Raw genomic sequence first — 25,000 nt, 5'->3', positions numbered from 1 at the left:
CGTACGGGCGTGGTTGGACAGCCTTTTACCGTTTTCTTCGAGAAATACCTTCGCTTTTGGAGCAAGCAGACAGACACCTTCATTGCAATAATGTAAACATACTAGAAAACAACGTGAATAATTTAAGTTCATAACTTACATGTGTCGCATAGTTTATCACATAAATTTGCATTCCTAATTATGATGGTCTGGTACGAAAATTAGGGTTTTGGTCGACATTTATATATTTTTCACGCATTTATCACTTCAAAGCTTGATTATTGTCATTCCGTTTTATCCGGGCTTTCCAAGTATCAGACTCAGAGACTACAGTATGTTCAGAGTAGTGCTGTTCCTATCCTCAGTCTTCACAGGGACCAACAAGTACGTTGACATAACGCCCGAATTGAGACAGTTACACTGGTTGCCTGTGAGCGAGAGAATTGATCATGATAAAATCTTACTTTTAACTTTCAAATCACTACATGGTATGGTACCTGAATATCTCTGTGAACTGTTATCTCTTTACAATCAGCCCCACTGGGGCCCAGTTGTTCAAACGATGGATAGCGCTATCCTCCGGATAAATCACTATCCAGCGGATAAAAACTACCAAAACCGGCGGCGGATATCCGGCGGATAGCACTATCCATCGTTTGAACAACCGCATCGTTTGAACAACACGCTCCTCGGGTAAATCTCTCCTTGTAACACCGAAATATAAACTTAAATCTTATGGGCAAAGGGCCTTTTCCTGTGCTGCCCCTGAACTGTGGAACAGTCTTCCAGATGATATAAGATCTTGCAATTCATTGACTGTCTTTAAATCTAAGTTGAAAACATTTCTTTTTAAACGTTGACAGTTTTAGTTTTTAATTAATCGTTTGAATGATCATCTTTTTTATTATTTTAATTGTAAATATTGTAAAGCGCTGTTGAATTTTTAAGAAAGGGCCATAAATTCAGCGAGAAATTTTATTCCCTTCTTCTATCATGATAAAGCCGGAACTTTCTTATCTCATCTTTGAGCTTTCTTTGACTGACGAATCATTAAAATGCTCGGGGGTCATTCACTATCTATGAGACTGACAGAGTAAACCCTTTTTTTTCCATTAAAAAGCTTTAGCCTGGAACTTTATCGAATTTAAATTTGATTTTTAATATTTGCCGTTATCGTGGCTTTTAGCTTTAGAGCGAAATATTAATAAGCACTTTAAATGGGCAGTGTCACGCTATTCTCAGTTAAACTTCAAAATACCAAAATTAAAGACGTCTTTGCATACATATGCTGTCGACTTGTTGCCAATAACTATTGAATTTCACTGAAGCTATCCTTTGTTGTTTACAGCCAAGTTTCGAGAGGATTGAAATGGATTGACATTTGGAGACGGCATCTTCAGAAAGTCGCCAAATAGCTCGTTGTGTCTTAAATATATCTCCTATCTTGTCAGTGGGTTGTCAGGAATGATGTATGTTTGAGCTAAATGAACTGTAATTTAGACTTTGACCCAGTTTTGACCTAAAAACCGCAAATTTAGAATGACGGTGCCCCTTTAAACTGGCGTGATAAGTCTGTTGTAAAAAAAACAAAGATCACCGGAAGTAAATACGATAAGGATTATTTTGATCATTCTCTGATTTTACAGCTGAATATTTATGCCATCACACAGATGGCGTCATTTTATGGCGTGACTGGCGAGTGATCGGGTCCAGGGTACAGAGTCCACTGGTCGGAAAACGTTCACGAAGTGTTGACGATGGAAAAAACCCGCTGATTTGTAACTGTAGGTTTCCGACGAAAACTCCAGCAATAACCGGTGCAGTTAACTTTAGCTTGATGGTAAAAGCCAGGATTTTTCATTGAAGGTATACTAAGGAACATTTGCCCAAATGTGTCGCCAAGCGAAATCCAGGAACTGAGAGAAACGATCTGTGAAACATCCTAAAGCGGTTAAGCTTATATTTTGACCACGCATTTCCTTCTAAATGAGAGGTTAGTTGAAAGAAATTTTATTCCAACATCTTTACAGCCATAATTTGGAATACAGATTTAAAGCAATCAATGTAATTTGTTCAAAGTTCTCGACAATTTGCCGGGAATATACTCCTTTTCGTATTCACATTTGACAAGCCACAGAATGCTTGCTTTGTTAATTTAAGTATCGACAAGCTCAGACGGTAGGAGGTATTTTAATGGCAACTTACAGAACAATAAAGCGCAACGCAAAACTTCTAAAGAAACGCATTTTTGTAATTGTTGGAAAAAAAAAGGACTGGCTCTCTCGTAGCACCAAGAGTCTAATTATAGATTTTTTACACGAAAAAAAATCGCGCCTCCCTTTAATCCTCTTTTATTAATCGGCTTGTAATTTTCATTATTTTTATTGTTATTATTACTTTTTTTGTTAATCTCTTGTCTTTCAACTACTTTTCGCCACCTGGAATTAGTGGAAGCGACGGACAAAGAAACAGTCGTTCCCTTTGGAAAGGAATTAAGAAATTTCGAAAAAATACGCCAATGGAAAGCTGAAATTACACTGCCTATGGAAACAATATTAATAGCAGAAAAAGAAGACAACTGTGTACAAAAAAATAACGAGTGTGCAGTGTAAAAAATGCTCGTCGTTTTTTAGACTGAATATTTAGGACTTCTTTTGACGTTATCGGGAGGGTTTTTGTGCTGCCGTCATGTAAGGAATTCGAGCTTGTTTCTGAATCTAGTGTGCCGACTTTTTCAAATAGAGTCCTGTGTGGATGGAAATTCGTTTTATTCAGATTTGAATGAACATTTTCAGTCTACTGCCCTTGTCGCAGAGGTTTTTCTTGAGCCGCCAAGGGGCACGACGAGTCGCGAAAGCGGCGAAAAGAGAAAAACCTCTGGTTACCTTGGTATTGAATCTCACTTTCATGCACACGCCAGCTGTCAAACGCGTCAAATTTGATAATTACAAACTGGACCAATGGCAACTTAGCAAGCAGGCGTCCCCTAGGTATTACCAATCAAATGAACCAATCATATTGATTTGCGCGTTTGTGAAAATATCAACCAATCCGAGCCCGAGTCCATGAAAGTGAGATTCAAGTCCAAGTTAACCAGAGGTTTTTCTTTTCTCGCCGCTTTCGCGACTCGTCTTCGCCTCTTCGCAGCTCAAGAAAAACCTCTGGCAGCAGGGTATTAGTTTACAGGAAAGATTAAAATAGATATATCATACACCAGAACTAGCTTATGTAAGGGTGCAGACAATACGCGCATTACCGTGGCCACCTAAGAAAGGTTTTTTTTTACAAATTATCTGCCAATCAGGGTGGCGAATTTGATTGACAGTCACGCCTCCTTGCAAAGTTCCCACAGTTGTAAGTTGAACACCGTTGCATAGGTCGTTGAGTTGACGTATTTACACGTAGTTGTCAAATGTGAAAGTTTGTTAGGTGGCCACGGTAAGGCGCGTTGCACTGTAATATCCTTATATACATATTCGTTACTGAAGAAATTCCGCAGTTTCACAAAGACTGGCCATTGCGTGCCATTTTGCGTACAAACACCAGCCTTTGCGTTTGCCCACAGCATAAATCTCCTCCGTCCTTCACTATCCTTAGGCCTACCCCACACTAATCTTGTTTTCATGTTAGAGTCAGGTGCGGGGATGGCGCAGTGGTGGGGGCACTCGCTTCCCACCAATGACAATGTGGCCCGGGTTCGATTCCCAGACTAGGTGTCATATGTGGGTTGAGTTTGTTGGTTCTCTACTCTGCACCGGGAGGTTTATTTCCGGTTACTCCGGTTTCCCCTCTCTTCAAAAACCAACATTTGACTTGATTTGCGTTAATTGTTAATTTCAGTTTACTGTATCCCCAATTACTGCTCCAGCGCTAGAAAGACTAGACACTTGAGTAAAGTGCCTGTCCTTTCCTTTTCATCTCGAATGGAAGCCAAATTATCTTTTTAATTCAGGCTATCCCTTTATTATCGTTTTCTCCTATCCGCACTAAAACGCTCAAATGTTTTCACAAGTCTCCGTTTTCCTCCGTTTCAAACGTTTTCTACGTGCCAACTTCATTGTTTGCGATAGTTTGGGTTTTAACGAATGAAATGATATATGAAAGGGATCATATATTGAGTTGCGGATATTAAGTCAAGTGAAGCTAAGATCTTCGTAGTTGTGAACGCAGTTTTATCAATTGCGTAGAGAAACCTGAGAAATTCAGGACTTCAACGGGGTGTAAACCCGTGACCTCGGGATACCGGTGCGACGCTCTAACCAACTGAGATATTAAGCCACTGGCGTTAGGAGCTGGTCATTTGTGAGTTCTAATGTTCCCGTGATAAAGAAATCAAAGAATGAAATATGAAAGAATCATATATTGCGTTCATAACTGCGTGGATCATAGCTTCACTTGATTTCATATCCGCAGTTCAATATATGATTCCTTTCATATATCATTTCATTCGTTGATTCATGCATGGAACATTAGAACCCCACAAATGACCAGCTTCCAACAAAATTGCGTTCATAACTGCGAGGATCATAGCTTCTCTTGAATTTGCGTGTTCGGTGGTTTTGGCTCAAAGTCTTGTGACGAAACCTCGTTCCCAGGCCATTTTTTCCACCACATCAGGGATAGACCAGTCTTGCGGCTAAAACCGCATCCAATGTTCTCTTTCTGGCATACTTAGTATGATAAGCTCAATAATGAAAACATTTTGATTGGTTCTAATCTATAATTTATTGAAGAACAAACGCATAGCTGACGTCATCATCAAAAACTATTAATTCTTTATTACATAAAACAAATACATGATACGAATTGATTCCCTTTGTCGCTAAGTTCCTAAGATCTTAAGAGTCAGCACGTTCCACACTTGAGTGAAAACATGTTGCCGCGCGTCTGTTATATTATTAGGGAGCTTTTTGAGACTCGAACGACAACCGGAAAGGAAAGGGAATTTATTTAAGTGTCTAGTCGTTCTAGTACAAGGGCCCGTTTCTCGAAAGTCCCGAAAACTTTTCGGGCCCGAAAAGCCATCTCTTAAATTGCCAACCGCTTGTTTTGGAAAGCCGATCTTTTAACATGTTTTCAAGGTAACAAAAAGAAAGTTAACTGTGAAGTTTGACAAATTAAATGCTCTCCGTTCTTGAGTTACAAAGGGAATTTTGACACCCGAAAATGGCCCCTAAAGTTTCGGGACTTTCGAGAAACGGACACTGTAAACTGAAATTAACAATTAACGCAAATCAAGTCAAATGTTGGTTATTGAGGAGAGAGGAAACCGGAGTACCCGGAGAAAACTTCTCGGTGCAGAGTAGAGAACCAACAAACTCAACGAACGTAGGAGACATATGACGCCGAGTCTGGGCCACGTTGGTGGGAGGCGAGTGATCTCACCACTGCGTCATCCCTGCACCCGCAAGTAAGGCATTTGGCATGCCAGGACAGTAATGTCTCCTAGGTTCGTAAACTAATCATCCCTAACTGAGAAAAGATCCTAAAAAGCAATAAAAATGTTGTTGTGTAAAGACAAGTTAACAGAGAAAATCGAGAGAAAACAGCTCACTTCCGGTTGGCGTCCGCCTCTCAAGAAATAACTAGGGAGCTTACGAAACCACGACGCCGACGGCAACGACGACGCTACAAAACAATAGGTTTAGTGAACAAAAACAATGGCTCTGCACGCTAAGCACGTGCATTTTACATTTTGATACATTTCTTTGCCGTCATCTCCTAAATGACGACGTGAATTGACCAAATTCAAGGTTCTGTGGAGGACGTTAGCACATGACGATGAATTTTCAGTTCTCTTTCTACGCTTCCAACCCACTCATACCAGTTTAATTCCTCGACAGTTACTACACATTTTTAACGCGAAACGACATGAAATAGTTTCGTAGCGATATGAATAACGTGAACTTGTATTTTTAAATGAAGTCCTCGTAGCCGTCGTCGTCCTCGTTTCGTAAGCTCCCGACTGTTGCTTTAGCGACGACGACGGCAACGGCAACGAGAACGTCGTCGTTAAAAGTAAATTCTCGTTATTGTAATCGATTCGCGACTATTCCAAGCATTTTAACGCGACAAAGATGTGGCAAACCCTCAGGAACGACACAAGTGTGAAAAGCGCTCAATTTAGGGGAGAAAATGGAAATTTATCCTCAAGCGATTACGTTGTCCCTAGAACTTTACCTCAAATGTGGTCATTTCACGTTGTTGTTTTGCTGACGACGGCAAAGAAATGGACAAAGATGAAAAATGCACGTGCAGAGCGTGCAAAGCTATTGCCTTTGCTCACTAAATATGCAAATTTGTGACGTTCTCGCTGCCGTCGCCGTTGTGGTTACTAAAGCTCCCTAATAAATCCCAGAAGACGTCAAAATGTGGTAAGAACATCAATGACACACTCGGCTACCTCCTCGTGTGCCAATTGTTTGTTCCTACGACCTTTTGACGTCATCTGTGATCTATTACTGAACAGACGCATGGAGTCTATTTGTGACTGCATGATTGCTTATCGGTATTCGCGTGATTTGCAGTATTTTCCATAATGCATTGGCGTAATATGTTATTTTTTCCAAGGTCATGACGTGAATCTTCATTGTTTTGCGAAGGGCATGAGGTGAAAGAAAAGACTAATGGGAAAGTGGGCAATATTTTAATTCCTTCAGCCTTATCACCTGCCATCCGTGAATTTCTTGTGCGTTTCCAGCAAATTTTTACCGTTCCTCGCCATGGGCTTTGAACAGTAGTAGTAGTAAAGCTTTATTAACGGCATCACTTCATTAAAAAATGCTCTTCGACAAGCCGTTTACATAAAAATTACAAAAACACACAAGTAGAAAAATTACAATATCCTAATACTAGAAAAATGTTTAACCACTCTAAAGTTTATTGCTCTGTTTAGCACTATAGAGCTAAGAATTACCCAAAAAAGTTTCATGACAACTAAAGTAAGTAGGGAGCTTAAGCAAGTGCGTTTTTGAGACGCGGACAGCAACCGGAAGTGAGTTGTTCTCCCTTTTAACTTGTCTTCACACAACCACATTTATATCGCTAAGTATCTTTTCACTATTAGAGGCCCTAAGTTTAAAGATCTGGGAGAGACCGCTATCCTGGCGAGCGAAATATTCACTTCCGGTTGCCGTCCGCATCTCAAAAACGGGCGTGCTTAAGATCCCTAATATTTCCACAACTCCCTCAAATGAAACAAATGAAAGTAGACCCGAGAGAGTTGAGATAGAGCGCCTCCTTAACTTTGTTGTCAAGGCCATTCCACACGACAGCACCTGAATAGCTAAACTCCCTCTTAGCAGCCTCGGTACGGGGACGGGGCACAAAATCATTGTTCGGAGGAGGAGCCCTGCAAATTGTATGAATAAATTCCGAAGGTTGGGTCAAACAAATTCTTTAAACCATCCGGATAAATACTCCTTCCTTCGCTGTTTGCCGTGGCTACAGTCTCCTTCGCAGCCGCTCAAGCCGAAGTCCCGCTACGCTCCTCGTCCCTGCGTGGGGACGAGAAGTGTTGTGTGGCTACAGACGACTTTCATCTTTCATAAATGGCGACTTCCTTTACATTCATTTGTCTTTATTTTAATTAAACCTACTGCCCTCATTTTGAAACAAATATTTGTTTGAAATTAGCTTGTCGTAGCGAGGTTAGAAAGGCTTATTAGCATTAAAACAGAAGATTATTTTATTTGTCGGCCATTATGAAAGAGGTCTATGGTTTCATCCTTCTTTTCCTCTAGTCGTGGACATTAAAAAATAGGGAGCTTTAGCAACGACAACGGCGACGGCAACGAGAGTGCCACAAATTTGCATATTTAGTGGGAAAGAACAATAGCTTTGCACGCTCTGCACGTGCGTTTTCATTTTTGTCTATTTCTTTGCCGTCGACAGCAAAACAACAACGTGAAATAGTCAAATTTGAGGTTTTATGGAGGACGTCAACACTCGGAGATATTTTTCATTTTCTCCCCTTAATTATGCGCCACTTATAACGTGCTCATTCCCGAGGGACTGCTACACCTTTGTGATATTAAAAAGCATGGAATAGTCGTGAAGTGATTAAAATGAGATGTTTTGAGATGACGTTCTCGTTGCCGTTCCCGCCGTCGTTGCTAAAGCTCCCCAATAAGAGGGTGAACATACTGCGATCAGAACAGGATTCAACAAAGTCGTTGTAGCCGAGAAATACCAGTACCATGGAAAAACTCCCGATCTCTGTCGCGGCATCGTAAGTGTCATTATTTTCCCTCGGATTTTTAGAGTAGTTAGTTGCTAATATCTTCGAGCATTGGACAGAACAACTGTTAAGAATCCCAACTGACCAGGAAATTGAACCAGGGACTACCTGGAACAAATTCAACAAGTGGTCAGAATGTGTCTTGAACCCGGGTTCTCAGGATCTCAGGGCAGCGCCTTAACCAAAGGGCTGTACCGCATCTTTGGTATTCATAACAATTTCCAACTTTTGATCTGCAGATCCAACATCGCTTGCGACCCGGATGGCTAATGTTGTACCTCTGACGTCCTCCAAGGAAGCCCAGCGATTGGAGTTATGGGCGGAAAAAGTCAACTTGGAAAAGTGTTACTGACACCTCTCAATTCAGAAACTGCGTCATTACAAGATGTCTGTCAGGGCAAGATCGGTCGCATCTTTGAAATGAAAACCGCAAGTACAACAAGTAGAGACTTCAGGTTTGAATGCTGGAGGATAAGTGTTCAACAAGTTTTTCTGGAAACATGATGAAATGACAGAAGGCAAGTAATCAGTGTGACCTCTTGAAGCGAACAAGTGCTATCCCCTCTTTGAGTCCGGAGGGTGTAAAGTACAGGTTGCCTGTTGCAGGTCATTGTTTTACGATAAATGCTAACCTTAGGCTTAAACACTTTTTAGGCCTTATGTTAGCATTAGTAAAGTTTTGGGTTGTCTCAGCTAGGGTGAAAATTTGACCTGCAAACTGCACTTTGCACCCTCCACTTTGAGCTATCGTTTCGTCCGACCTGGTTTGTTTTAAGATTCACGTCCCCCTTGTATAATTTAGTATAATTTGTGTATTAACAACGTAAACGGAGATATTTTGCAATGATTGGCCCAGAGGCACAAAACTTGGAGGGAAAGCCGTTTGTGAATTAAGAGAATCATAGAAAACGATAACTTCAAGGAGAGATACGAAAATGGTAGCCTTCCCCCATCGGTTTTAACAACACTTACACTTATCATCAACCTGGGGCCGGTTGCTGGAAGGCTGGTTAGCGCTAACCGTTGGTTAAGAGGTATCAGAACCTATAGGTTTCCATGGTATTTAACGCCGGTTAGCGCTAACCATGCTTCGAGCAACCCGGGCCAGATTGATAAGTTAAACTGTGCAATTGATAATGGAATAAAAATCTCACCTTGAAGTGTCACCCCTCTCGTCTAGTTTCTTCTGAGCTAGCCCATTTCCGAGTTGCTGCATGCCTCAGTTTCAAAGCGAGTCCTGTTGCACAACTTATTCAAACGGAGGTGAGGTGAGTTGCGTATTCATTATGCAACTCAAACTCATTTCCCTTTCAATAGCTGAGCACCGAGACTCACTTCGAAACCGAGGCAAACAGCAACTCGGAAATGGCCTAACACCAATCCAGCATTAGAAGGGCCAAGGGTCGCCACCTAAACATTAAGGAACGAAGTTGCGGAAATTGCAGCGGTTGTCTACAATGGACCTCTTTAGCTTGTACGTTTTGTTTTCCCATTTCAGACTACGCGATGTTACTCACAGGCTAGTCAATTTCTATCAAATGCCGTCCTAGGCACGTGCATATGTATGCATAATTCATGAAAACACAAAAAGCGGAGCGGAGGGGTTGGCGCAGTGGTAAGATCTCTGCCTTCCAACCCTAAGGTCCCGGGTTCCATTCCCGGTTCTGCCGAGACTGGAATATTTGGCGACCTTCTTTCCCGCTAAAAGTTCACTCAGCTTTCCATCCTTCCGAGGTCGGTGAAATGAGTACCAGCATGCATGGACTGCTTAGAAGCGGCTGCAATTTGCGCCTGTATATGCTTCCAGTCCGCTGGGGGTAAATTGATCATTGTAAAGCGCCCTTGAGACGTTAGTGATAAGGGCGCTATATAAATGCACCACTTTACTTTTTACTTTTAAAAAGAAAATTGGGAACATCACGTGGTCTGAAATGGGAAAACAAAACGTACAAGCTAAAGAGGTCCAATTTAGGAGGTGACGCATTTCCTTTTTATTTGTCCCGTCTCATTGCCAGCTTTTAGCTTCGAAACTTTTTGAAACGGTACGTAATGCTGCCTTCTCCGTGAAAGCTCTCGTTTCCAGGTACTTTCCTTTTAATGAGTGCCGAACCGTTGCAATTTCTGCGATAGGTGGGCGGACGCTGGCCCTTCTAATGCTGGATTGGTGTTATCGATTGAGCTCATGGGAAACGAGACGAGGGGGTGACACTTCAAGGTGAGATTTGTATTCCATTATACGATTGCATAGTTTAACTTATCAACTTGGTTGATGACAATCGGTATTACCAATCGGTATAATTGTTACTCTCGTACTCTCCGATACCTTGGCGGCATTTACATGCAGTTTGTCACGGAAAAAGGCATGATTACTCGCTAAAACGCTTTCGCACTGCACGCGCGTTGCGTGAATCTCATTATAAAGTGCCCCTATTTATCGCAACTTTAGATCATAGTTAACAGTATTTCGCCTTTGCGGGCATTCCGTTTGAATTACATTATATTTTATAATCCCGGATTTTTGGTTCGATTCTTATGCACGGTGGATCGGTTTTCTTGTCAACTTGGCACCTGAGGGTACTTTACCCCAGTGTTGCAGAAGAAGAGCATTATCTGCGAAATTGTTTCCGCTTGAAAAAAGTGAAAGAGGCGACAAGTCTGAAAAGTAATATAGATATGGGTGTAAAAACTTGTATTGTGGTTAAGTGACGTCTCGCACGTGATCCAACGAAACTCTTGCAAGAATTGTCCGAGGAAGTGAAAAGAACGAGGAAAAACAGACAGAATGTAACAAAATTTTAGTTCGAATGGCGAAAGAAATTGATGCCCAGCATTAATGCAATTGAGATGATTGCTGATAGAGAGTTGACAATGTTTTCCTGGAAACTGAATCAAACATGAAATTCTGCAAGTATTAAAACATAAATGAATTAGGATCAGATTTTATAGGAGCAAAATAAAGAAAGACTTCAGACAAAAGACTTAAAAGCAAAAAAATCATTGGATTTACATTGTTTTGAAATACAAATAAGCTAAGCAGTTAACAACTTCTTAATCAATAACATTAATGTACTTTTTGGCGGCTATGACACTTTTGATCTCGTTAGGCAAAGCACGCAGATATATTTTGTTTGTTTTGTCGACCACGGACACGAAGTAACTCGCCACTTTTTTTTTCGAAATTAGCAATAAAAAAATTGACCTCTTTATTTTACTATTTTTTGCCAAGTTGTTTTTCACCGCAACTGTTTCATAGCTAGCATTGGTTTCGCGCCCTATTTTTTACGACATGTTATCGCGATCTATATTGGGTAACCCCTCAAGAATGAATTTTTTATCAACCGCGATCCAAAGCGTTTTAATCGCTGCGAATGGATTAGTATTTACCATTTGCTTTACTTAAAAAAATCTCTTTTGGAATAAGGTAAGTGGCAAAACCTAAACGGATTTATCTTAACGCAGATGTTGCTTTGCAGGGGTTTTTTTTCGGGTTAAAAGAGAACGTGACTCGAGACAAGATGTCTACGATGATTGCAAGATGGCAACCATCGATCCCAGAAGAGATGCGAGAACACTTAAATTTACAAGTCAAACAAGATTTGTAACCTTGACTAACGAAACATTTTAGAAAAACAATCATTATTACGCTGGCCATGGCGCTGTTTGTACCATAGAAATCGTAACCTTACATCATTGACACCATTTCGTCCCAGTCACCGTCAGTTTTTTACCACTCGCAGAGAAAAAAATGACGTGGGTAGGCATAGATTTTAACTGCTGCAGTTGTAGTCTTCGCGATCGAATTCGGCGAAAAAGTGAAATTTCACATCAGTCAATTGAGCTTAAGTTTTGTTTGATATTTGCATTTATTTTGAAAGCTTTCAGACTGCTAATGACACTGACAAAAGTTTTCGGTTGCTTGATTTTTGGCTGACACACAGATATATTTACTTGATTCATTTCAGGCCAATTGCCTTGGTGGAAATGAGTTAACGGGCGTATCAGCTCTCGATTTCTTTCTTAATAATCGCCACTTTCTTTACACAGTGTTTATGATTTTTATACAAAGCGAAACCTTTTAAAGGCCAACATATCACGCAATCCGTCAATCAATTCATGATCACATGACGACGTGTTCGAATACATCCCCAAAGTTCGTTTCCTCCTGAGCTCTTGAGCTGTGTGATCGACATTTCGCCCAGGAGTATTTTTGAGCTTCTTTTTGTTTTGGAAAGCTTGCACATACAGAAAAGCTTCTTCAAAGGAATCTACTTGACGACTATTAGTAAGTAAAACTTCATTTTCAACATTTATTCCGCCTTTGTACTATTCCTTACTTAGTAAAATGTACATTTGGACAAAAGAGCACCTTAAAACGCAAAAATAAATATGAAATTTAAATGTGAATAAGCGTACATTATGCAAATACCGAGACAGTTTTCTTTAAAGTTTTGCTGTAAGACATTAAAAGGTAACAACAGTGTATCATTCCATCAAACCAAAGTATCTCAAATTTTCTCAAAAGATGAATTTCTTCATTCTTCTCGGCTGACAATATGCACAAATCAAAGCGCCACTATTCCTTCACCATTAGCTTACGTCAATTATTCAAAGATTTTTTTTTTTTGCACAGAAATTGTGTCAAAGCTAATTTGTTGCTAAGAAACCTTTTTGGTCCTTAAATTTGTGGTCTCTATTAACGATATTACTGCTCGTTCTTCTGTTTGTGTTGTTGATACGCAGTATTTGGAGGAATGTTATTGTGAAGCGAAAAGCGTCAGCGAAAACAGTTTGAATTTTTGAAAGTTTGCTTGTCTTGAATAATGAGCGTTGGACGTTTATTCGCAACCACGTTATGTGAATCGTCTTCCGGTTCGATGAAGTTAATTGCATGCATAGAAAAATCAAGAATATAGACATTCTGTAGTGTCGAGAGTTGCGATATCCGGCTTTGTTGTCCTTTTCTCTAAATTCCAATCGTTGCAGGTTTATCTCATTGAAAAAGCCATGCTCCTGCCTGTTTTAACAAAGACGGAGATCTTTTGAGAAATTCTCTATAACTGTTTGCCAAACTTCCAGGCATTTAGAATTACGTAACGATGGAATTTGGAAATTTACATGCAAACACGAAGTTTCTTTTACACTTGAAAGATTGCATGTTCGTTTCCTGTATTTTTATTTCGTTCTTAAGCTACTTTCGAAGGTCCTTCCAATGCAATGTAAACATATTGCCAGCCATGACATTTCATGTGAGAACATGCTCTGAAAGTAAGCCGATTTCAAAAATAAGGAATCTCAGAGAGGTGCGGTAGGGGAGGAGCGGGGGCGTTGGCAGGGGCTGGTACGCCCCTTTTTCCTTGGTCTTTTGTCACGCAACGCTCTATTCCGTGACGACAGAAATAACAGGTAGAGCTTTCCATCCAAATGAATCAAAGACATGAGTTGACAAATAAGTGGTTCAATCGATGTTGTTTTTGTTCATTTGGTTTTTTTTTATTACAAGACACAATGAGGCAGTCACAATGCGGCGAAGCAAACACGTGCTACCGCAAACTCCGGCGAGAAAGGCACGATCAGTTCCGCGTCTACTTCCGATTGGATGAAAATGTAGCGAGCTTCTTTTAGCCAAATTCTGAGCAAAAGTAACTCCGACAATTATTTCGACACTAGCATAAGACCGATGTATGCAGTGAAAAACATACAACGGAACATTACTTTAGCGTTAACACGACGAGGATTAAGTAAGAAAGTTAAAGTTAATCGGTGAACAAAACAAACGAAAACTTAAGGACTGTCGTGCTAGGAAATAAAATAGATGTCTTGCTCTGAATGACAAGTTAATATTATCTAGTCGGTTAATAACGTTTAATTTCTCGAAGTCTCTTCACGTTAACGACGGCGTGTCAGTTTTTACAAGTTCAACTTGGCCTTTTCCATAACATTATTGAGGCTTGCCAAAATTAACGCACGCAACGTGTTTAAATGCGGTAAAGAGTGAGAAAATATCAAGACGGACACTGGACGAAGTAGGTGTAGTCTTAAAGTTGCAGTAAGTTGAGATCAAACCACTTCAAAATCAAAACGGGCCTCATAAAATGATTTCTAGATTAAGTGCCGTCCTTTACCAAAAGAGGATTAACTTGCCGATGTAATGACGTATCTTCAAACTTATACGAAGACTGCCATAATATATTGATCAAGGTATGTGTGGTGTCAATGAAATAATCAGTCGACTGAGAAAGTCACGAACAAGCAAATTCAATATCTAGTAATACACCAAAAGCTGGTTTTACTTCGACCCACGAAAATTCCACAGTCTAAAAAAATGATTTCTTCACAATCACGAAGACACAAATTACAAATGCCCTGCGTCCGTGTCAATTGCATCCTCTGTAACGAATAAGATCCGAAAACACGGTTGCTTGATGCAGTTGTAAGATTCATCTCGTAAAGAGCAAAGACGCCTGAATTGTTGAAACCCGCAGCAACCTTGAAAAAGGCACGCAGCTAAAAAGTCATTCCGCCATGACAATACCCGCAGCCAAAGAGGTCCAAAACTAGTTTCGATGTATCAGTAGTCCTATAGTCTTAAAATTTCCTTCTTTTTGCCCCATCTTTGGTCAAGTAAGTTGATTTCAAGTTTTCTCCCTTTCATCGTCATGCGTAATATGGACACATCTTAATTAAAGGCTCTCACATTTTCTTGGAAAAAAGGGAAATGTTATTTCCAAAACAAATCTCTGAAAGGAAAGAAAATTAAGTGAATGGATGCTGCATGATGTTCTTAACAAAAGTTTCAAATTTTGCGTGATGAAATTTCCACGTGTTCTTGAAAGTACCTAAGTAACTAAATCGGATTATTACCTGTGTTAAGTTGTTGCTAAGTGCACTCTCTCACCTACATAAGAAATTCGGCAACTTTTCCGCGCAGAAATTCTACCGAGGAAAAGTCGCACTTGCTTGCAAAAAAAACCCTTTCAAAGTTACAGTATCACCAGATTAAACAGACAAATGATGTCATTCATCCTTTTATCAGTTTTGATCGTTCGGTATTCCTTGTGAAATAGCCCAGGGAATTCAAGCAATTAAATAAATTTTAATCGGTATTGGCGTTTCCCAGACATTTGCGCTATTTCGCAGCAAATGTTTTTTTTTGTTTTTTTGTGAGGGATTGAAAAAATCCAAGGGGATGGTAACGATGAAGAACATGTAACTGAGTTGAAATGTGCCCTTTCGATTTCGCAAGGTCACCAGAACAGAGCTTCAGCAAATTCAAAGTCCTTTTCATTGAATTCCGTATTGTTTTCACTTGTTAAAGGCTAGTTGGTTATGCTTCGCTGATTTGCCAAGTGCATTTATTACGGTAATAAGGCAGTGATCTGCAACGTAAGTTTGAATTAATTTCAGACACAACCTCCGAGTGCACTGAACGCTTCGCAACAACTCGACAAGGATGGCCAAACTTTGTAACTACATACCGATATTTTTGGGGCTGGTTGTGGCGTGTTTCCGACTTTCCACATTAAGGTAAGCAACCTTCCCAACGTTTTGCGACGCACTTTCGTAGAGATGTGTTTGGTTCACTTGTCAAAGGCTCACGTAGTTTTCATCGCACTAGTACGTTGAAGTAGTAGTAGGAAAGACCAGCGTGCCTAGGTCATACGAACGCCAATTCAGTTCATTTTCCGTTATTTAATCGACCGTTTTCTCCTTCTAGTTTGTGCGAAGCAGCAAACTCGACCGAAGACACGGACAACTCCCCTTGCAAACCAGTGACTTGTTGTGTAAGTACAAAAACACTTTATTCCTCGCTCATTGAAACAGCTGTTTAACATTCATACTCCGTAAACAAAGAGGCTTTATGTCGGTTAAGTAGTACATGGAAGACGCCTCCGAGGAAAGTTAAAATGTTTCGGTTGTGTTTGTATTCTTCGTGATGTTGACATACGTAGTCTCTCTCTAAGCTTGTCTTACACAAGTCACTTGTAGGCGCTCGCACACTTTTTTATATTATATAACTTGAGTTCATGACCCGGCGTGCTTATTCCAGCTCCTTCCCACAAGTTTTCCAAGGTTAGAGAAGTCATTTTAATATTCAAAATACGTCTAAAAGATGAAGAGGCCGGCAAAGTTTGCTCACGGTACAAAGTTGTCTGCTATAATGACTCTGACGCGGTTTGTTATAAACTTGGAAGCAAATGTAAGCCTCGACGGAAACGCACTTTGATGAAAATTTCTAGTTTGTCAGTGGTTGCAAGAGATCTTTGAAGATGTTCATTCTCGTGCAATATCAGCCATGATCTTTGATTAATGGTGAATGTTTTTGTCGTATCTTTACGGAAAGTAAATATCCAAGGTAGTTTTAATTTTTTCCATAATCGTGTGCGAAGAGTCGATCGTTGCTTCGGCACTCTCGCTGGAAACATGTTGAGTGCTTCAGATGAGCGGCTTTTTTGATAACACTGATATAATCAGCTGCCGAATACAATACGAACGTGTTAATTTAGCCATCCAATAATGAGAAAATGGTCTTTGTAAAACTTGTTTGCCTGTTGGGTACACCGAATGGTACAAATTTGACTCGAATTTAGTAAAAGATAAAAACTGACTACCGGAAAGGCTAATTGAAATGTTTTTTTTAAACGATGCTTGTTAAAGCGCTTTTGAGTGCAAACTGAAATGAACATTCGTTTAACCCCCTATCAACAAAACAAGATTAATTAATTGTGAAGCATTATCGTCTCAAAAAGAAAATAAGATTGCAAGTGAAGATTGCGCCATGTTTGTGTGATTGCTATCAAAATTACAAGAACAGCGTGTGTGGCAATCTCGACACCTACATCGAACACAATACGACTGCCTCTAGAATCATTAGGAACAAAAACTGGATAGTTTTTTCAAGTAAAAATGTTTACTGGGCTTTAATTTTGCGGCTGAAAGTGTTCATCTCGATTTAGGAGGAAATGTTGTTGCTTGAGTTGTTTCAACGATTCTTGCCGAATCCTGTTTTTCCTGTGACTCGTTATTTTGTGATTTTTGCATTGTTTCGGCTTTTCTTTGGACAACTTTGAAGGATTTCGTGGCTGGTTTAGCAACTGACTCGAAAAAGAGCCAGGCGATGATTTAGTGTGGAGTTGAAACGGACCGAGAACCTCACCGAGAACTTTAGTGTCAAAACCACGAATGAGAATACGCACTTCAAGCGATTTTGCCGGAAGGGAAAATACGTTTTCGTGAGGTATAATTAAGTCTGAGTAAGACTTGTTCTTTCAGCCGTGTTATGTTCATTGTAAATTAAGCAAATAAACACCGAGTTGTGAACAGAAATTGTTGTTTTCCTGCCCTCACAACTTTACTTGATTTTACACACAATCATTTATGCTAAATCGTTCATCAACTAGCAAGGCTGTTTCGCCAGCTTTGGCATCTGATAAACAACGGAAAACCTATCTTAAGAGGCGTTTCTTTGTGACGCAGTATTTATGCAAATTGAAAACGTAGGAGGAGAGATCGGGGGAGGATTGATGGGAAGGCTGTGGGTGTGGCCGGGGGATGATTATTCATTTACTGTTAGCTTTCTAATAAATGCCGGTTCCACAAAATACAAACAACTGGTAGATGTTTTTCCCACGCAGCGGGAAGAACACCGAATAATAGCACAACGCAATTATCAATGTTTGAATGTCCAATATTTTGAATGCGCCTCGATAATGAACTCGCGATGGATCGGTTCTGCCGTTGGCTTGCTTCTTCAACTTATGGTACAGTGTGAAGCGCAATCACAGCTGGGAATTTGTTTGTCACATTGCGAGTATTTGACAATTTGTTCTTTGACTGAACATATACGTGATGCGCTCTATCATAAGAATAGAGCAGTTAATGGGAAAACAATAGATGCTGATTGAAACACGAGGAAACACCGAGCCAAATCTTCAAGCCTCGTGCTGTATTTTAATATAGCCTAATGGTAGAGGACGGTGTTTGGAACAACTTGTTGCTAGCATTTCAGTTTGAAGAGCACTCGAGAGGCTGTTTGCCCTTGGCTGCGCGGCTATCATTTCCTCCGTTTCCGTATTGCTCTTTGAACATTTCTCGAGCTTCAAAACTCGACGTACACACGTATTAGCGAGGAAATTTTAAAGGAGAAACAATTTACTCGCCTCGAGTTAGCTACTTGTAGTTTGCCATTTTTTTATTTGTTTTTCTTAGCAATTCGAATGGTTTCGTAAAAATATCGCGTAAATATTCGCGTAAATATACGCAATACCGTAAGAGGCAGTGATATTCGCTTTTCAAGGCCACATTATATTTGAAATGTTCAAAATCGTATGACATACGAAAAGGGTTCCTAATATTTGAGGCAATGTCCTATGCATGTTAATTGATGCTTTTATACGGAAAACATGACGTTCGTGATACATTGAAGGGCTCTCATCAAGTATCAATAAAGTTTGCCAGACAAGCTATTAAAGTAGTCGGCTATTTTTAACCGCTGATGTAGTGTTTTTCTCGATGAGAGTGAATACGACAGCTTTTGACTTCAGCTCGGCTGATGATGCGCAAGTGAAACAATTTGGACCCCCAAAACATGAGAATAGTGAGAAAATGAGAAGTGCAATAAGAAGTGCGCCATGCTAGTCCCCGATTTAGTCTCCCAAGTACGTCAAAGAATGCAGTTGTTTCCTGTCAAGGATTCCTTCCTGTGTACTAAATAAGGATTTCTAGACGTCAAGTACTAACTTAAGGTATTAGCGAGCTTACGCAACAGGACGGCTGGAAGACTTAGGACGGCAGAATGGCGAAAAAATGTCGCGCGAGACTGTGCATTCCCGATCTTACGCGACATGTTTTCGTCATTCTGCCGTCCTGAGTCTTCCAGCCGTCTTGTTGCGTAAGCTCGCTATTAACCAGCGCAGGAGGGTGGGTTTATCTCGCCTTGTACGGTGACCTCAGAATATAAAGACAGCCGAGCGAACGAGACGAGATTTTAGTGATTGGTTTTAGGTAATAATAGACGAAAAAAATATACAGCAGAAACAAAGAAGCCAAACCATAAACACAATAGAGTTGTATCTTATCCCAATCCAATGAAACTTAAGGTTGTTAAATGCTCCGTGCTATAAAGGTGACGTGGCCCCAATCGCCTCCTTAATGACGGGGCGCCATCACATTTGTATTACAGACTCAATCAATGGCTTTTTCGCTGGCTAAACGCCTTTTACGCGTATTAATATAGATAGATACTGAGATGTCCTGATTTTCGCCTGTGTGACGACTTTCTCGGTGTTTAATTATTAAGGAAGTTATTCAAACTGGAAAGAATAGCGAATAAATCTCTATGCCGTGTGAAACAAGTAACGATGTTATCGAGGGGTGTTCCGAACTTCGAAGCACTGTGTATCGTTCCGATGTGTCGTAAGTTCGTTGTGTGATGAAGTATAAACGTTCTTTAGTTGATTTCGAACTTAAAAATGCAACGTAGGGGAGTTGTAGAGAAACTTGAAAAAAAAATTAAGGCTTGGATATTACTTCAACCCTATGACCGCGTGATTGCATAGTTCATTGCTCTTCAATGAATTATCGACCACACGGAAGCTGGCCAAGGGAGAGTTCGTACCATATCCTATAAGAGGTGAGGATATGATAAAGAACATATTAAAAGTCATATTTTTGAACTGCGGTATGAGACGATTTTCTGTGTGAAAGATCGTCGCAGTGTAGGATGCAACTTGAGCAAATACAACCAAAATTGAAAATTTTCATTCTTAAACTGAACTCGAAACGGGATGCGCTGGATTGCGCAACTTCCTGCTATAATACCAAACGAGCGATCAAGCCAATTAGGGCTTATTTACTGGGATGGCTGGTCTAACTACAAATTATCGCTCAAGTAATTTTAATGTAACAGTGCAATTAAAACGACGCATTGTTCTCGTTGTAGGGAATTCCGGGCACTCCAGGAAGAAACGGTAAGTCTGTGTAGTGTGAAACAAATGTCGATTTTGTTCATTTAGACCGAGAACAGCAAAACGAGGATAATGGAAACAACCAAGTTGTTCAAAAGCCTGATATTTTCAGTCTGTGCAAAGATTTACGTATTCGTCCACTTCATCATGAACATGCTCACTCTAAGGTTAAGGTGTGTTCGTAAACCTTGGCGGCAAATTTCCAACGTGGAGTCTATCTTTTACTCCTGGTAGTGACTTCATTGATTGGATAGTTCTGCATTTTTCAAAGTACTGGGCCCATGCCCCTGTTGTTCAAAGGGCGCCGGGATAGCCAGGGGATAGGTCAGAATCCGTCAATCTCTGCAAAGATTTCAGTATTTGCCCTTGTAATTGTGAATGTCATATGCACAATCTAAGCACATCTAGGTAAATGGTGTGTAAGAATTTTACGCGAAGTACATTTTATACTCTGGATAGTGACTTATCCAAGGGATAAAGATATCTGGCGTTCGAACAACTGGGCTGAGGGGCTCGTTTCTCGAAAGTCCCGAAAACATTTCGGGCCCAAAAAGCCATTTGTGAAACTGCCAGCCGCTTGTTAAGGAAAGACGATCTTTTTAACCTTTTTCCAAGGTAACAAAAACAAAAATTACTGTGAAATTTGACGACTTAAATCCTCTCCGTTCTTGAGATACAGAGGAATTGTGACAGCCGAAAAATGGCCCGTAAAGTTTCGGGACGTTCGAGAAACGGGCCCCAGAACTTTAAACAGCACACGGTAGGTTTACGCGCGGGAAAATGTGAGCTGCTTCATCTGATTGGCTGAGAAAGTTCTGCGAGATTGTTAACCAATCAAAGTGAACTAAAAATGTATATGGGACATTAATTAATGCCTACCTTGCATGTACCAAAAGGTAACCATTTAGTTCTTACGTATGGCTTTATGTCATAGCAGAATCAGATATGACTCGCCAACCGTTTAATTATTAACACTGAATTTAAGTGCCTTTGAAAGTTATTTTGTGCAATGAACAACCTACACAGTTGAACTTCAAAGAAGTTGTAAGTAATTTTAAGATAATCCGCCTAAGTTACGAGATGAGTTTTTCATCTTTCACTGGCGACGTTAAAACGTAGCGAGAACAAAAGAGAAGTTCTTAGTGAATGATTTGATCAGATGTTGATCTTTAGCCGGACTGCGTGTCGAGGAACGGAAATTTTTGTTTGCTGGAAGATATAGCAAAAACTATGCCGAATATTTCATTATTGTCGCCAGAATTCACGAAGAAACTTGTTAATTGTTTAAAATCATTACATTACAACGCAAGTCGAAAGAACTTTACAATCTATTTGCGTAAGACTAACCTTAGTTCCGCTAGGAAATTTCTGGTCCAGAAAATTGATGAAAGACTGTCGGTCGCTTCACAGAGATCACTGATCAATTCCTGTTGTTCCTGCAGACATTGTTTCTCTGGCTCATCGATTTCTTTCCTTTAAACCACGTAAAGGAACTAGGATCATCATAATCAAGATCATTTGTAGCAGCTATTGCTCGTGTTTCTATCGTGCAATCCCTGGTTCGTGAAATTCAGGACTGACAAAACAGTTTGAGAACTTTATTTGTTGAGTGTTTTTTTGGACTCTGGACTCTCATCACGCACGCGGGGAAACCACGCAATGATGTCATCCATGTGGCTGCACACGAGCCAATCATAAGTCTTTATGATGACGTGAAAACCTGTAATAAATTTTCCCACAAACACGTGGAGTAGAATGCAATACAAGGGACCTTATTTGGGAGTTAAAGAAAGGACGACTGCTACGATTACGACAACGCCACAAAACAATAATGTAATTGGTTAACAAATAATCGTGCTGCACGTGCAGCACGGATTTTAGCAAGTCGGTTTGCAGTCCTCTGACGTGAAATCACCAAATTTGAGGTTTTGACGACAACGTAAGCATACAACAGAATCCTTAATTCTCTCTTTTCACTCTGAAACTGTTCGCACCAATCGCGAAAGACTTGTGATAGGCCAAGTTGTATTTTGAGCTGACATTTTCGTCGACTGTCGCCGTCGTGGATCGACCTAAGATCCACGACGGCGACAGTCGACGAAAACGTCACTCCAGAATATAACTTGACTCTATATCATAACGACATTAGATTTTCGCGATTATTCAGTCTCGTTCACGTCCTACAATATGGGCGAAATATCCTAAAAATAAATTTGATGATTTAACGTCGTCGTTATGCAGAGGACTGCAAGCCTACTTGATAAAATCCGTGCTACACGTGCGGCACCTTTTTTTTCTGCCCTTTTAACCAATTATATTATTGTTTGTGGCGTTGTCGTTACTGACTCAGGCCGAGGGTGATGCAAAAATCCGTACTCTAAACAATTCTGAAACTTTTTGAGGACAAGGTGGCCTTGGCCACTCGAAGAATTTGAATTAAGGAAAAGCTTTAATTCCGCTCAGTGAAAAGTCCCCTGTAACTTTCTATCTATGAAAAAGTAAGCCCTTTCCAGTCCAAAACGGCATTTTATCTCTTCATACTTAACTAATATACAAAAAAGGAGAAAATCAGCTCGTGAATTGAGGTAAACAACTTTCGTCCCTAAACTTTTCCTCGCTTAGAAATTCACTTGAAGAATCTGAACCCGTTTTGTTTTTCGGTATAAACAATACAACAGCCAACGGACGCTCCAGAAGTTAAAAAAAAAAGGCAACAAAAAAAAGCGAACGAAGAAGTTTCAAGTTTGGTAAAAAGAAGCCGTGCTGCAAAGCTACTGAGCCAAATGCTTTTAACTAAACTTTTGACTGAGACATTACGTTATTATAGGAAATTAACGCTCCATGAAATTCTTCATGAAGGTATTGGAAATTAACGCGACTTTAATGTAAAACGACGTTCAAATGAAGAAAATTAACGCGAAAGAGAAGGTAGAATTTCACAATAAAGGAGGTAAACGCGATTAAGACACAGTTCGAGGTGTCTACTGAAACAAATTTATTCAACACTGGATGCAAAAAAAAGAATACTGAACAAAACTGAGCTCCCTGGTCAACAAAACAGTCCTTAAAATTCAAATTCATGTAGGGGTTTACGGAAAGAACGAAAGCTTGTACCTTATTTTGTTGTTTTCTCAGGTGTCATGAATGTCTGGAAAGGTTTCAAATAAGGGTTAAGAGCGCGGAAATTAACGCTGCACTTAATTAACGTCACGGAAAATAACGCTCAACACAGTTAGCGCGATTTAAATTAACGCAAATTTTAACGTTAATTTCATGGAGCGTTAATTTCCTGTAAGGTAGTTTTAAGTTCTTGAAGTGAAATCCACGGCTAATATTTGGAGTGTGAAATTTGAATCACGACCCAGTTGTTTAAGTTTCGCGGTTTCCAACTTTACGACCTTTGGAATGTATCCGATAGCAAAATTTCCCTATGTGGATTTTCATATTCGGTCAAGATTATTGACTTTTAATGACATTAAGACTTTTCAAAACAAAACGTAATCTCCTACTGTAAATGGAATGAATGAGCATCTAAATACAATAATAATAACCTGCGTTTTTTTGTTTTCTGTTGTATTTGTTTTCTTGGGGTATTTTTCACGCTTCCAGCTTTTTAATTAACAGCACAAAGAGCTGAAGTCATTGCCTGAAGCAAAACGCATTTACTAAATAGAGCTAAGAACAAAAACATGGCCTCTCACACGTTTCAAAGCTTACCCATGCATAAAGATTTAATCAACGATTTCTAGAGGGTTCTATCTTTGTGTGAAAGATATATATATATCTATACAAACCAATGATTTGAAATATTTCAGAGAGTGCTCAACTCTTAGAGGAGCATTATATATATACATACAACATATATTTTTTAAACCGTTTTAATTTTTCGATCATCGCTTAGTCATAGGTACCCCCCTAAAAGTGTTGTGTGATCATTGCCAGCAGTTGGGCGTTTATAAAACCATCAAAGAACAAATGTGATCACAGCGAAAAAAAAAAATCATGAAAATTCTCTTCTTATCATATGGAATACGGGGCACCCGGCCCCCAACGGACCTAAGCGGACCTCCCGGAAGAAATGGACTGAACGGAATCCCCGGTATCAAAAGGCCGGAAAAGGCGAAAACCGTGGCGAAATGGGTCGTCGCGGAGAAAAAGGGAAGCCCAGGCGTTCCAGGTATATAAACGGTACGAACGGAAGAGCCCGGGTGGAGAGGCCAAAGAAGGACCAAGGGGTGTGAGAGGCCCTATCGGACCCCCGGGCCAAAATGGAGCGAAAGGGGACCGAGGAGACACCAGGACAAAGGGGACCACCGGGGGAGGAGAAAATTATCAAGTCGTGTTCGTGTGGAATCAAATGTCCCTACACAGGTGATGTTTTGTGTATAACCTGCCATTGGATCTCTGACAGAGACTTGAACGGGATTCAATGACGTTTCACATGCATCACGGAGACTTACCAAGTGTTCGTTGTGAAGACTGTTACATACGTTCTTCATGTTGGTGGTACGTTTTTAAGCTCTCTTGTCAAATATGTAGTCTCATCTTGTTTTTCTTTGTTAACCGAGTGCAAATAGTGAATAGATGAGAGTGGACTATAACACTTTGCGGTGATGACCCAGCACAGTCATAAATGGATTTATCGTAGGACTTACACTTTGCGCGCGAAACAAACAAAGGGCCGACAGTTATAACCAATCAGAAGAAGCCATGACATGTCACGTGTGGATACTACTTCTGCCATGTTTTGTCAGGGCCATGACAAATGATTTTTCGCGGGGAACGGGTATTCTAAAAATAGAATCGCTTGTGGCTGTGC

At 40.2% G+C, this 25,000-nt stretch overlaps 1 protein-coding gene and 1 long non-coding RNA gene across 6 annotated transcripts in view; one reads left to right on the top strand and one right to left on the bottom strand.

Annotated features, from left to right (window-relative positions):
- Positions 1 to 4,742: 4,742 nt before the first annotated feature.
- Positions 4,743 to 22,159, bottom strand: LOC137967742 (uncharacterized). The gene is made up of 2 exons (XR_011116572.1): positions 21,529 to 22,159; positions 4,743 to 8,710 (listed from the first exon to the last, which is right to left on the bottom strand). It is a non-coding gene; the product is annotated as an uncharacterized lncRNA (long non-coding RNA).
- LOC137967741 (uncharacterized) overlaps positions 8,597 to 25,000 on the top strand; it is a 41,087-nt gene continuing 24,683 nt past the window's right edge. The window contains exons 1-4 of one of the 5 annotated variants that reach the window (XM_068814294.1): positions 8,597 to 8,736; positions 10,349 to 10,433; positions 15,623 to 15,742; positions 15,933 to 15,999. In XM_068814294.1, coding sequence (XP_068670395.1) covers positions 15,669 to 15,742; positions 15,933 to 15,999 — 141 coding nt within the window. In that variant the 5' untranslated portion in view covers positions 8,597 to 8,736; positions 10,349 to 10,433; positions 15,623 to 15,668. Of the gene's footprint in view, positions 8,737 to 10,348; positions 10,434 to 11,544; positions 11,640 to 12,098; positions 12,501 to 15,509; positions 15,534 to 15,622; positions 15,743 to 15,932; positions 16,000 to 25,000 lie in introns of those variants that run through there. The other 4 variants (XM_068814293.1, XM_068814296.1, XM_068814295.1 and 1 more) reach the window with 4 other exon arrangements.

Source organism: Montipora foliosa, chromosome 8, assembly GCF_036669935.1.
Source record: "Montipora foliosa isolate CH-2021 chromosome 8, ASM3666993v2, whole genome shotgun sequence".
NCBI classification, from domain to species: domain Eukaryota; kingdom Metazoa; phylum Cnidaria; class Anthozoa; order Scleractinia; family Acroporidae; genus Montipora; species Montipora foliosa.
Note: the sequence above shows the minus strand (reverse complement) of the source record. Positions and strands in the feature narration are given on the sequence as shown.